At 37.7% G+C, this 14753-nt stretch overlaps 1 protein-coding gene across 2 annotated transcripts in view; it reads right to left on the bottom strand.

Moving 5' to 3' along the window:
- Nucleotides 1–7126: 7126 nt before the first annotated feature.
- The window catches only part of LOC111347191 (receptor-type tyrosine-protein phosphatase F), a 59201-nt gene continuing 51574 nt past the window's right edge, over nucleotides 7127–14753 (bottom strand). For both annotated transcript variants that reach the window (XM_088737353.1, XM_088737352.1), the window contains 9 exons: nucleotides 13774–13909; nucleotides 12658–12807; nucleotides 11949–12051; nucleotides 11293–11363; nucleotides 10933–11067; nucleotides 10491–10613; nucleotides 8939–9093; nucleotides 8438–8573; nucleotides 7127–8085 (listed from right to left, as the gene is read on the bottom strand). In XM_088737353.1, the coding sequence (XP_088593479.1) occupies nucleotides 8005–8085; nucleotides 8438–8573; nucleotides 8939–9093; nucleotides 10491–10613; nucleotides 10933–11067; nucleotides 11293–11363; nucleotides 11949–12051; nucleotides 12658–12807; nucleotides 13774–13909 (1090 nt within the window). In that variant the 3' untranslated portion in view covers nucleotides 7127–8004. The remainder of the gene's footprint in view (nucleotides 8086–8437; nucleotides 8574–8938; nucleotides 9094–10490; nucleotides 10614–10932; nucleotides 11068–11292; nucleotides 11364–11948; nucleotides 12052–12657; nucleotides 12808–13773; nucleotides 13910–14753) is intronic.

Raw genomic sequence — 14753 nt, 5'->3', positions numbered from 1 at the left:
AGTACTTCTCATTAGTCTAGACAGGTACTGCTGTAGATTCTTTATTGTCTCAGTCTAGGTTCCAGACCTCTTACATTCACTATATATAGCTTTCAACAATTGTAACGGTTCACTTTTGAAAATATATGCGGGAGATTTCGAAAGCCTATTAACTCGAAATCCTGTTATCAAGTCACTGGTATGACCTCCACAAATATCGAAGCGACTAATAGGGGAAACAGAGATATTTTAGCCTTGAGGCCTCTCAACATTGATGCATTTAACTCTGTATTGATTTAGTTACAACCTGACAGGCCAGTTTTAATATACGGAATGATCGACCTGCATCGTGCACTAAAACAATTTTTTAATTGAAGAAAGAAAATGTAACTTCACACTGCACAACTTCAGTGTATAAAACAACTACATTATGTTGCTTTTGATACATACACAGACCAGATTTTAAAAAACTATCTGAACAGCTGTAATTAGAAGCCTAAAAACTCCAAACCGGACTTGAAAGTTCTAAGCCCTTAAAACTTGTTGAACGAAAATTTTGATCACGTTCGAAATGTGACAAAAAATATCTACTTTCACTATCGAGTAGGGTCATTTTATATAATGTTGAGCCAAAGGCGTTTGTAACGTGACAAACATACTCCCCATAATCTTCTCCAACTTGTGGCGTGACAATAAGGCTGTTATTCATCAATTTGATGTTATCACCAGTTGGAATTTGGTCATCTTTCGTCCAGGAGTAGTTAAACGGAACATAACTTGTTGCTTGACACGAGAGAAAACATGGACTTTGCTTTTCACATATCACCGTGAAAGGGGACAATTCTTCGATAATTCTTGGTAGCACTGAGTGAAAAAAAAAACCGAAAACGTAATGATATCAAAAAACATTGGACAAAAGTATGCTCATGCCAACGGAGTAGCGTTGAAACAAATATGTGAGGACACTAACGTGATGTACTTTTGGTTTGCGTGCTGAGTGGTGGTTTGTATAGTTGTTACAGGTATCGTTTTTGTTTTCCACCTTTAATTAAAAAATTCTAATATTTGGTTAGTACTCAGTACACACACTAATTCGTTAATGACTTGTCGATGAGTGCTTGGAGTTAGGTAATAATAAAAATAATAATAATCATCATAATAATAACAAGAAGATGCAGAAGGCGTGTCTCGCAGGAACTCTAAACATAGCGCGCACTTATAAAGTGGTAATTTAAATCGTCGGCGAACTCTGGAAAGAGGGACAGTCTAATATATATATATATATAACTGCATATATATATATTATCGGTTTTAATAGGTTTTATAACGATGATGTTAGTTTTTAGTTATAATGTTAGATTTTGCTTCTATTTTATTCACTGATTAGCTTATGGGCTACACTGCGGCGCCTCATGTTGCTTTTATTGTATCTGGCATACAGACGTTTTCACTGCATCATAACAAAATTTATAAAGCGCCATTTCCATTTAGCCCAATGGTGCTTTACAATAAAAATGAGAAATAGAAAAGTAAATCTAACCTAATAATGATAAACAAATATATTAATACATAATTTAAGAATATCTAATCATGCACTGTTAAACACAAATGAATCTCTGGCAAGGTCCATATCTATTGCTGAAAAAAAATTATCATGATAATGTATGTAAATCTACTGTATGTGAATTCTAGATAAATCTTGTGAAATCGAAAAATACTAATGAATAGATAAAAGTATAATGAATAATTAGAAGGATCCTACTATATCTACTATGTTTGAGTTCTAATAAAATTTTATGAAATCAAAATATTCTAATGGCTAGATAAAGGTATAATGAATAGTGATAAGAATCCTATTCTATGTATAAATGTATATTTAATGTCTCCGATTAAATGCTTTGTTGAATAGAAAAGAAGGTGATCCAGTAGGAATTGTGGAATTCCATACATGTAGTGAAGAGTTGCAGCTATTGAGCTTGCTGGAGATAAAAGCATGGATCAAAATTTCAGTGTCTGATTTCGACAGACAGTTTCTTATTTTCGCTATATTACGTACTGAAATGATAAAACGATGATTTGCATATGTGTGCGACGTGCTTCTCCAGGGATATGTTCAGATCAAAGATAGCAGCAATATTTCGTGCAGAAAAAGAGCACTCGACTCGATCTGTGTTTACTTTGATGTAGTCAATCATTGGTGGAGGACGGTGTTGTGCATTCAGCACACAAAATTATGTCTTGTTTCGAAGTAGTTTCAGCTTATTTTGTATCATCCCTGAATCGATCTCGCTAAGACATGCCTCATTGCATGCTATGTGGGCTTGTTGTTCACCGGGTATGGGTTTGAAAGCAAAATAAAGCTGTGTAGTCTGCGTATAAGTGATATCCCAGCCAATGACGCTTAATAATGTCGCCAAGTGGGGTGAGGTATATAGTGCATACAGTATTGGGCCAAGTAGGGATCCCTGGGGCACTCCACATTGCAAGTCTTTGGTGTTGGACTTGACTCCGTCAATAACAATGAACTTTTTGCGGTCATGGAGTTAGGACTCCAACCAATTCAACATTTTCCTTTTATTCCGAAACGTCTGGAGAGCCTAGTTAAAAGTGATTTGTGATCAACCGTGTCAAACGCTATAGACATCAAGTAGCAAAAGCACGACGCAGTTCTGGTTGTCTCCTGCACAAAGGATGTCATTCTGCGTGTGGGCCTGATAGAATTCTCAATTGGCTACTGAAGGAATATTCAGATGCAGTGGCTTTCCCAGTGACGGAAATCCTTAATGCCTCCTACTCCGAGCAGCATTTACCAAGAATGTGGAGGTTGGCTGACGTGACACCCCTGCCCAAAAAGAAATCAGTAAAGGAACTGAAAAAGGACCTAAGACCTATCTCCCTTACTCCTGCATTTCTAATGTCGCAGAAGGGTTTATTGTGGACGACTACGTCAAACCAGCAGTTATGAGTATGATTGACGACAACCAATACGGGGCAATACCAAATTCCTCCACGAACATGGCCTTAATTAGCATGTTACATAATTGGTCTATTAACACTGATGGAAATGGCGTTACCGTAAGAACAATCTTATTTGATTATCGAAAGGCCTTTGATTTTATCGACCATGAAATTCTGATTAGAAAATTGCGTACTAAGTGTAAATTGCCAGTTAGTATTACCAATTGGATAGTTGATTTTCGAGACGTTACCAAAAGAGAGTGAAAGTCACGCCCAAAATATAGCAGATTGTGTTATTGAGTGGTCACAAGAAAATAGAGTTCACTTGAATTCTGATAAGTGCAAAGAGCTTCGGATTTCATTTTCTAAAAGGCCCGGGTTCTTTGATCCCATAGCAATTGAAGGCAAAGAGTTGGAGGCAGTTGATAGCGTAAAACTCCTGGGCCTTCATATAGCTAGCCAGTTGGCTTGTTAGCTCAATTTTTTTCAGGTCTGATTTTCGCTATTGCATAAATAGCGTTATCTACTGCGAGGATCGCACATCATACTGTGATGCTTTGTTGTGCTCTCCAGGGTTATCAGCAGTTAAGGTAAAAACTGCCTCTTTACAGGTTCTTCCAAAGCGAATTTTTTACGGTTTCTTATTTTAAATATGAGCTAGAATGTATCGTCCCTTCCCGCGTAATCTCATATGTTATTTAAAATTGTACTTCAGCTGTTCTTCTAGAACTTCAGCTGCTTGTATTAAATTAAGTCTGCTCTCTCTGACTGGTAATCGGCCTTTATTGTTTTCATGCGCTCGAATTTTCAAAAAGCGAAAAGAACTGCCGAGGTACTTGTTTGACATTTTGAAAACAGGAGTAACAATATGGAGAAGAGCTGGTTACATCTGCCAACTTAGGAATTTAATTATTTTTCTAAAATCTTTTGTGACCTAAAATTGTTATTTATATTAACCATTTTGTTCTTTACACACTTCCTACAGGGTTGCTGAAGAATCAAGAGCTTCTTCAGTTACCTCTCATCTCCTTTAATCTGACGAGCTAAAGTTTTGTTTAGGCGTTAATACAGTAGGGAGAAATTCCATTCCAGTCTTTTTTTTAAGGGCTAAGGCGCTATTCCGCAGTGACCGATGACCACCCCTCTTAAGGCTAAGTAAAGGAAGTGGTTTCTTTTTTCCTTTGTTAAGCCCAGTTTTCTTTTATCTCTTTTTCACTTTGTTCTCTTTTGTCCAGTGATAGTGACGTCTGCTGATAATGCCCACAGCTGAGAGATCGTCCTCAAACTTTCGCATTTGCCCTCTAAGCTTCGCCCCTATCCCAAATATTCATTATTCAAACGAAACAGTAACTTAGCCGCGGACGTTATCAGTCGACCTACCAGCTGCCTGTAGGAGTTTCTTTACTAATATGACCTCGCCACGGCAAATTTAGAAAACTGGGTCTTAAACACTTTTTTGGAGCAAAGAAAAGTTGACTTTTTGTGTAAATGTACAGTTTCTGGGGTGAAATACAGGAAGGTGATAGCTGAGTGAACTGATTTATGCTGGAATTGGCATAATCCATAATATACCATCATTATGTGTTCTTACCTCATTATGCATACAATTCTTTGATGAAAAACACCAGAACATCTCCCCGACTTTGTCTTCGAATAGTACCGGGTTAAATGGGAGTCTTTGTACTAAATTACCTAGCTAAAATTACAGGTATAATAATTTCCAAGAGTTCTTTAACTTGAAATTGAAGCAAATGCTACCACTTGATAGCTTTACAGAAACAGTCGTTTCAGACTCTCTGTTTGTTTGCTGAATAATTTAATGTTTCAACTGACTTTTGTAAATTTCTCTTTGCTTCCGCACTGGGCAAGTTACAAAACAATAAAGGTTTTCAACTTTCCCGTTCGTTGTAAGATGATATTTTTATGAAAAATATGCGGAAGCCGGAGTAGCTCTCCTATCTTTTTGGTATTGATGCTGTCTGCATTGGCGTTTAAGTTGCGATGGTGTGCGGAAGTCTTTGGACCAGTTATTTAAACAAAGTTTAGCTGTTGTTTAACAAAACCGCGTTCTACACTACCTTCATTTAAGCCAAACCTTTTATCTGAACGTTTACTTTTTGTGAACAGTGACAAGAGGGCCGAAAACTAACAGTCAAAGGACATTTGTCCAATCACTTAGTCAACCTTTTGATAGAGAATACCTGAGGCCCATTGTTAAGGTAGCACTGCGGTTTGGGTTAGACCTCGTTGGAATAGCAGGCATTTAGACTTCAGGATTCAAACGTGAAAGATGTATACAACCCTTTTCGCTAAATTTGATTATCAAAATTAAAAGAAAATGCTGTTGATGCTGTCTGCATTGGCAATTAAGTTGCGATGGGGTGCGGAAGTCTTAGGCTTTAGAACTTAAAGGTGAAAGATATATCCAACCAATTTCGCTTAATTTAGCTATTAAAGTGATAAACATACGTTATCAATAGATTTCAAATGATACGGTGCTCACCTGAAGCCAGAGGAAGAAGTGCAGCGACAAAAGCTACGCGGAAACAAAGCTCGAGATGAAATTGCGCCATGTTTCCATTGAGTTTGTCAGGGTATGCGATCACGATTGGTTTGCTTAATTGAGCGGCTATTTGAACAGAAAGCTCATCCGACAAAAGATGTCTTTGTTTCTCACCATTCAAGCTCGTCTCAGAAAATTGTGGCTGTCAATCAGTTTATGTTGATTTTTAAATGATGATACATTTAGCTCTCTGTAGTATTTATAGTGGTTACACGAGTGGATGTGTAGGTCGGTTGGTTCGGCAGTTTGAATTTCACCCTCTAATGCTATGGATGTAGCAGTAATACTTCTACTATTGAGATTTTCAGAAAATCTGAGTACCTTTTATAACATACCCAACACAACGTACGCTCTGATCGGGCGATTCAGTGTCTATTTGCTTATGGGTGTTTGCTGCTGACGTGAGCAAATGCATCGACTTGTTATCGATGTATGAGTTAGTAGGGAACTTTAGCATCACGTTTACGGAAACGGCGAACCTGAGGAGGTCACGTGACCACCGCTTTGCCGTCACGTTTGCAGTTTGCGGTTCCAGTTTCGACGGGAAAAAGGCGCTCTAGCCGTAAGTGACTTACGGGAAGGCTTTTTGGCCCCTTATCAAAACCAACTTACGTTTGACACTTTTAGTAAGAATTTTCTACCATTTATGGATCCAAATGTCGTTTTTTTGTGATTAAAAAAACAATGTATTTTGCATGATCTAAATGGAAGAAAGCCGAGTGGCGAAAGAACTTGAAAACAAAATGGCGGCTCGAAGTTCCTAAACATGGGCATGCAAAGAAACACAGTTATGGAGTTCTGTATCAATGTATGCCTTCTTCCATTTCTAGAAAGTGCCTTTTAGATAGCCAAACACTTGCCAAGAGGTGATGCTGGCGACCGAAGCGGCCCAGCGAAGGCCAAAATGTCCCGCTGATTATAAGGAAATTCCGAGGGTACTTTCCCCTTTTTTTTCGGAAGACAAAAAACCCGTCGTGCTCTCAGGGCGAGCTTGTAGAGAAAGGATGAATGGCCTTATCTCAAAATAACTTGAAGAAGATAAAAAGGCTCTTAAAAGGTAGGCTTTTCCCGCCAAAAGACGTCAAAGCCATGCTAAATTCAATTTTGGTGACGACGGCAAACGGGAAACCTCAAACCGCTAGCAGCCGTTTGCCGTTTGCAGTAAACGGGATGCTAAAGGTCCTTATTGACGAAGCGTGAGGTCAAGAGGGCTGGATACTGGCCGAGTTCTTTCTTCGTAATTTCATGGACTGAGAAAAAGTCCAGCGGTCAAAACGGGCCCTTCTTACCCGCTCGGATAGCCAATCCGAAGGTCGATTACTACAAAATTCACAGAATATAGAAAATGTTAACTTTGAGTTGGTGAATATGACCAAATTTCAATCACAATCAATCAATTAATAATTATGTGAATAGAAATAGTAAAATCAACAACGAAACAAAGTTTCCGTGACTCGTAGTTTCATGCTTTCGCAATCATCAGAAGGTCTACTTTCTGTATTGAGCACTACACAGCCAGCTTAAGAATCTCCTCCAGATAATTACGTGAATATAAATCTTTACGCTGAATAGACTCTATACTTTACTTTGGAAAATTATACAATTGTTGAATATTAGACAATTCAATGTGTATTGCACGTTTTAATTTTCCATAAATCGTTAAAAAAAAATCACTTTATCATTTCATAAACAAAAATCTAACCTATACAAAACTCTATCTTATTTCTGAGAAAAAAAAAGGCAATTTCATATATAGACGTTGTGTGACCTTCCTGTATGGTTTGATAATGGAATATAATGAGAACTAAATCTAGATATCGGAGGTAAACGCAAAAGGCACGTTAACACACCAAAACAAACTATAGAACTACAAACCTCCACTTTGAATCCAACGATTTTGACAAGAAACGATAACTTTAAAACTTCACATAGACTTTCAAGAAAAAATATTATGAAATCTATGTTCTAAAAATCTTTCCTTTACCTTTAACTACAAAATACTACAAAACTCTTTAAATGTAATAAATTCTCTAAGAGTTGTTGTCTTCTAAATCTTTCTACATACACCGAAAATGTAGTATCTCTCTCTTTTAATGGGATAGTTTGAAAAGTACGATAACACAATTAATGATATTGCCATTGTACTGAGCCGTGTAGAGACACATGTTTGTGTTTCAAGTTACCATAACGGAATCTGAGGAAAGTACATCTACAATCAAACTTTGAACCTCCTTCAGCTGACAACACCTTCAGTTGTATTGACTTATTTTACCTACTTTTACTTAAAATATTTTATGGATAATACTAAAATATATAAAACTTTATAAAAAACTTTTTTAGCAAATATATTGGAGGGAAAGGCCTTCTACTTAGAGGTAAATTTAACATATTATAAAAATTTGAATATGAAGGAAAAAAAGCTGCCGAACACAGCTCAGCCATAAAAACACTCGAGGATGTAGATCACTTCTGTCTGTCAAACCTTTCATACTTTGCAATGCGCTTTAACATTCTGCAAAGTTTGAGTAGGTGCTGAAAGAGTCTAAGTAAGCCACAACTGTCTTGTAACAGAACATGTACTGCTCCTGAAAGATGAATAAAAAACAGCACACCTTAGGCTCACGAGGGATATACTATTAAATAGTGGGCACCCAGCACTGTGCAAAGGAAGCTTAGGAAGAAGTAAAAATAAGCAAAAACTATTCAACATGACAAACAATAAACTGCTCAGTATAAAGGAAAACTCAGTATTAGCTATAAGGACTGGCGGAAGATTTTAGGTGCACGTGATAACCCTTACCCCACCCCCAGTATGAAATAGCAAATGTGGTATTCTATTACGTTACTAACAGACGCTGGAGAAGAGGTAACCTGTTATGCCAATCTACATCCGAGTAAAATTGTAACAGTCACACCTTTTGACACCTGTCAACTTACCAGAGTGTTGACTGCACCTGGTCTCTTTGCACGAACAAGTTTTACAGTCTGGAAAACATCAACTGTTTGTTCAATCTTGACTCGTTCGATCACTGACATTATAGTAGCTACACAGCCGCTACGGCCAATACCATCACTGTAAAAAGATGAAAGGGAAATCAATCAACAAAGTGGAAACGTGGACTCTGGTGGAACGATGTTACAGTTTCTCGCCTCGTTTCTTTAGCCTTAATTTTTCAAAAGTGTTGAGTATTAATGTAGATGGTGCAGATTGCAGACAGGGTAAATTGTTTTATGTTCAGACGACAATCTGAGCTTGTCGTACAAAAAGTACGCGTTTGCAGTTATATATGATTCAAGCATCTGACAAGTTACCATACGCTATTCTCATGAGGTATAGACCGATTGAACCATTATTAGCCAAACCCCTAGGGGGTTTAGGGTCATGTCTAGTAAAACATTTCAACGTGTAATAATATCAAGAAGAAGCGTGCTCTTTACCTGCACTGAAAAACAATGACTCCATTTCCTGATTGTTGCTGAGACTGCTGAACAGCGGTCATAAGGTCGAGTATCTCCTGGGGATCTGGGCACGAGTTTGTGTTGGCCCAACCAGTGTACTGTATATGCTGTAAAGTTGACGTCTTCTTAGGAAGCTAAAGAACAATTTGATTAGAAAGCGAGTGATTTTGATAAGTCGTCACGAGGGCCACGTGATCGTATAAGCAAGTCTCTCTTTTGGCTGTTGCTGTTGAGAACTTGAAATCCTCCAGAGATTTCAATCCGTTGTTTTCTTCGTGGGGAAGCCTCAGAGAACTTGTAAGTACTTAAAAAAAAACTCTGAACTTCGCATTTTAAGAAAGCACTGCAATTCATATCAATTTATTGGTGTGTTTTTAGTTTTATTGTAGGTCTACTAGCCTACGCGTGAGAGGCGAAACAAGGTGTAATGAACGTATTTGTGAATTGAATCGTGGGATTTTCTGTAAAATTCCCAAACACATTCTACATTGGATACCCCTATTGAAAAAATCAATTTTCCATGCAGGATTAATTTCATTACGAGGAATGAAACATTGAATTGTGAAAAATAAAGAAGCAAAAGAAGAAAAGAAAGACTTCCACCGCTGGATTCCATAGTCATACAAAAGTTCAGAAAATCTGATGCTAAATCAAACAATATCCTCTACTAAATATTTTCCTCTCTACTGATCATCTTTCTACCAGACACTGTACTGACGATGTTATGAAAAATTTTTCATTGGTCTCTTCTGATAGTGAAAGGGTTAAGGTCAAACTCCTGCGCATGGAAAACGTACAAACACTTTCTATTGTACAACAACAAACATATGAAACATATGTGTGAACTGCGGTTATGAGACGTATATGAGAACGATCCTTCGCAGTAAAGCACTATTTGAGCAATAGTGAAAATCAGACCTGAAAAAAATTTCAGGCCTGTACGGGATTCGAACCACTGACCTCTGCGATACTAGTGCAGCGCTCTACCAATTGAGCTAACAAGCCAACTGGGAGCAGGCCATCAAATTAATTCGATATAAACCCGTAGATGATAAATCAAACAACAACAAACATATGAAACATATGTGTGAACTGCGGTTATGAGACGTATATGAGAACGATCCTTCGCAGTAGAGCGCTGCACTAGTATCGCAGAGGTCAGTGGTTCGAATCCCGTACAGGCCTGAAATTTTTTTTTTCAGGTCTGATTTTCACTATTGCTCAAATAGTGCTTTACTGCGAAGGATCGTTCTCATATACGACTTTCTATTGTTATAGTAAAGGTTCCCCCCAAAGTCAGGTCTCGACACTAACGGTAGCTATAGCTCACTAGCCACAGCTTAGTAGAAATTCAGTTTTGGCTTGTGGATTTCGATTTCCACTAGCCAGTTTGGCTGGTAAACGAACTGACATTGTCGTAACATCTAAGATGTCACCAGCCACTTGGCTAGTAGGTTGAAAAGTTAGTGTCGAGCCCTGAAAGTAATCAGATAAAAGGGGATCTAAAAATTCTAGAACAAGCGAACCGTACCGCTGCATTCTCTACGCTGAATCGTCGGATAGTGATATTGCTAGAAGTCTCTTGAGACAAAAGCTGGACGGTGACTTCCCCATACTTGGCGGATTCCTTGCTTGGCCAGTATTGTGGGTAGTTCTATAAAGACAAAAGCAGTGCTATTAGGAGATTCCGTGATACCATTCACTGAATATATTTAATATTACGATAGCAATCTAAAAAGAGGTAGGAAGGATTTTTCAGTAAAGAGTTCCACCTCTAGAGTCTAACATTTGAGAGCATAATCATTCGGACAATCGTTGTAAAATATTACTTTCTCTTGACGATGAAGGATGCCAAAAGGCTGTTAAGTCTCTCAAAATGTCTTAAGTTATCTTAAGTGAACTAAATGACTTCTCCGTTGCTAAGAGTGAAGCGTGTTGCTTTGCGCTTTTTTAGACACATGTCATAACCTTACCTGCTTTCCCTCTTTCAAGTTATTCAACATCACAACTGTGCCAATATCATATTGAGAAATCATTTGCCAGAGGTCTAAAATAGTGTTATCTAATGGCGCTTGAGTCAGGATGTACGCATTACGTTGTTTGTAGTCCTGATAAATAAAAGATCAAAAGAAAATATGGAAGTCAATTTGAGCAACACGAGTATATCAGCAGAAAAAGAATAAGACCACCACAACTCGAGAAGGAAAAAATTTAAAATAAATATTTACATGTAGATTGTAAATAACCTGAAAGTTCTGAGTCTTTTCTGATCAAAATGTTGGAATTACAGAATATACCATAACCAAATAAAAAAAGGTCATTTTTGCACTTACGTCAATGTATGAGGCATTTATGTAACTCTTGTCTTGTGAAGAAGCTTGTAAGAGCACTCGAGCGCTGTCCACTGGGACAGAATCGAATAAGAGTGTTTAATTATAGAAGTAAAGGTATTTATGCAGACCAAAAATATACCCAACAAAAGTTAAAAAGATTGTCTCGGTTGGAAACATTATTCAATGTGAAGCGCCACCTGACATTTGGTATAGAGTTTTGGGGAAACAAATGTCGAATTTTACGCATTTTAGTCATCCTAGAGATATTTCTCCCCATCCCAAGCCCAACAAGACCTTAGACAGCTTCCTTTGACGCCTATTTGGGTCACTTTCGGGTGAAGTTTACGCAAGCTGTCTCAAAACACAACACAGTGACTTTAGTCATCACTCCAACCTACAACATTTTATCTGTTTGAGTCATCGCAGTACAACTTCATAATCCCTTGTAGGCTATGACCTGACTTAAACGACTAACAAAATGATGCGGAACGATCGATGACCGGCAGCTTGAATAGCGCACTAATCAAACAGTACACAAGTCATGCCTGAATGACAACACTTGCTTTACGACTCAACTAGGAAATAACACAGGAGTAAATAAAAGTCTTGTTAAGTGTTTCGGAAACAACTGCAAACGAAGACAAGGCAACACTTACGTGGAACAACGTTAGGGAACCTATTCTTGACAACGTTTGCCGGCATAAATGCTTGCTTTGCTTCCTCTTGAGAAGCCTCGGCGTCTGTTACAAGCTCTAAGCGCTACAACACATAATTGAAAAAAGTAGTGTCATTGCTTGGGATTTTAAAAATTTATTCTAAATTCTCTGGGTTCGTCTTTTGCAATCCGTTTTAATCCTCTCAATCCTAAGCCATTAGCTTCAGTCCTAGTTTATCGTTGTTTCTTTAGTGTTTTGGTTTTTTACCGAACTAATATATTACTGCCTCCTTAAGGATTAAGGTAGTGTTTTTTACTGGCGCATAACACCCCCCCCCCCAACACAAAAACAATTTAAGTAAATAGAAAAGTAACACAAAGTACTGTGACGCAAGATCAACAACGAACTTCATTTGTCACTGGTATGTACGTGAAAAGGTTAATTGCAGGAATTATTGATGACCAAAAGCACACTTGATGTAAAGTTTGATATTTAAGTCTGATTTGTGGGTGAGACAGTTGCTAGTTGTCGAGATTCTTTTATCCTTAGAAGTGTATAAGAAATATGAAGACAAGGTTAAAAAGTCAAAGACACATTTTGAAAAGAATCCTCAGAATCAAGTGATACACTATCCTGCAGGTATTAACGTCTACTCGCAGTTTACAACATACAAAAGCAAATTTAGTTACTAGGAATAGTTACTAGTTACCTTAAACTCTTGCTCATATCCAGTCTTTTTGGATGGTTTATGCACCATGGCAAGCTTGTTCATTGTAATTCGTAGGTCCTGAGGGACAATCTCTGTATTTCCACATACCAAAGCTTCCATCACTGCTTGATGCAAGAAAACATACTGGTCCTATACAAAGACAAAGTCAATACCAGTACTGTTAAGATGGACGGCTTTTGATAGAGCCAAATTTAAGAAATTCCTTATCGTCAAAATAAATCACCTGCGCTTAACAAACTCTGTATCTTAATTACCAACAAAAACGTGACCTTTCCTTAGCGTTGTTTTAAGACAAATTAACTCTTCTGAAACAGGATGTCGACCAAATCTATCCATATATCAGTCGAATTCTCAGGTGACTAATACCCCATTTACACCAAAGCTTTAACACGTATTAAAGCTGACTCGTTGAATATGGTTATTTTACATTACTTAAGACGTTTTCAAAACAACCACTTGACAAGAGTGGAATTGTCCATTGTTGTTACCAGCCTCCTGCCTCCCTCCCTCAGTTTCTATTTCATATGAGCTGAGAAGGCAGAGGAGGTTTGCCACGCCTCTTGTAAAGACAAATAGATTTGGAAATTCATTCATTGTTAAGAGTGCGAGGGAAGCATTTGAGTGACTTTTAAGAGTAGTCGCCTGTAATTTTAATATAGTAGTAGTTATAGATCATTTCTTATTTCTTACTTGTAAAGAGACGCAATTCAGTTTTTTTTTTTAACTACAATGTTTTTCTTAATAAATACAGTTTACAGTTGTATTCTTTTTTTCATAAGTCCTGAGCTTTACAAACACTCTTTATTAAACTTGTAGTTTTAGACATATATCAATCCGGATAACGTCATCTGGAATGACAATATTTTCTACACTTGTGTAGAAATGGCGGATTCGAAGAGATAAACATTTGAGCGTCATGCAAAAACATTACTGGCCTTTGACGGTCATCATAAAGATCAGGCTTGGGTTCTTAAGACACCGTATCAGTTTCACTATGTTCATGATATATATTCTTCTTAAAGATGTACGGGGGAGAATTACTAGGAATTATGCTGCTGTTACTCTCATGGAAAAAAGTTTAATTTGTTGGCTTACATCTTTCTGTATCATATGAGGACGAGATTTACGCATGACTTGCACGTAATTCTGTATGAACACAGTTTTAATCTTCTCAGCACTCTCCAGCATGGCGTCGATAGCAATGTATGTGCCAGTTCGACCAACACCAGCACTACAAAAGAGTACCAATGAAAAAAGGTTAATAATTAAAGAAGAGGAGTGTAGAAATTGAGAATTCTTAAAGACTGGGAAAACGGCAGGAAAACTAAGATAACATACTAGGAATTCAGTGAAAGTCGGAAATCTGACTTTTGAAGTACCAAACCTGAATAGAAACAAACTTTGAAGGTATACCTATAGGCTTCGCTTCTGGCAGGTTTTACTCGTGTTTACAATTTTTGACGTCATTTGTATGATCAAATAAGACTATTGAGAGCAGATATCTGAGGTTCATTTATTAACTACACTCATTAAAAAAAGAGCCCTACATTTACACATGTAATTCTCACACTTCAGACAGTTCAACTCGTTTAATTCGAGTTCTCATAGGTTCCTTGTGACGTTAATCTTTCTTCTGATTAGCTACTGTGATTACTATGGACACAATAGGGAGCTTTAGCAACGAGAGCGGCAACGGCAACGAGAACGGCAGAAAACAATAGGCTTAATGAGCAAAAACAATCGCACTGCACGTGCGTTTCACATTTTGGTACATTTCTAAGCCGTTCCCGGCAAAACAACAACGTGAAATAACCAAATTTTAGGTTTTCTCGAGAACGTTGGCGCATGACAGTTAATTTTTCTTTCTTTTTCCTTACTTTAGCGCCGTTCGTAGTGATATAGTCCCTGAATAGTTCGCCAGCATTTTCCAAGTGGAACACATCGGAATAATCTCGAAAGAGTTACAAAAACGAAAAGTTAGATTTCGACAAGACGTTTTCGTTGCCGTGGCCGTCGTCGTTGTTAAAGCTCCCTAATCAAAAAGCGGTGCTGCGACTGTGAGTTATTTCAAGCAC

This window comes from Stylophora pistillata, chromosome 11 (genome assembly GCF_964205215.1).
Source record: "Stylophora pistillata chromosome 11, jaStyPist1.2, whole genome shotgun sequence".
In the NCBI taxonomy this organism is placed as follows: domain Eukaryota; kingdom Metazoa; phylum Cnidaria; class Anthozoa; order Scleractinia; family Pocilloporidae; genus Stylophora; species Stylophora pistillata.
Note: the sequence above shows the minus strand (reverse complement) of the source record. Positions and strands in the feature narration are given on the sequence as shown.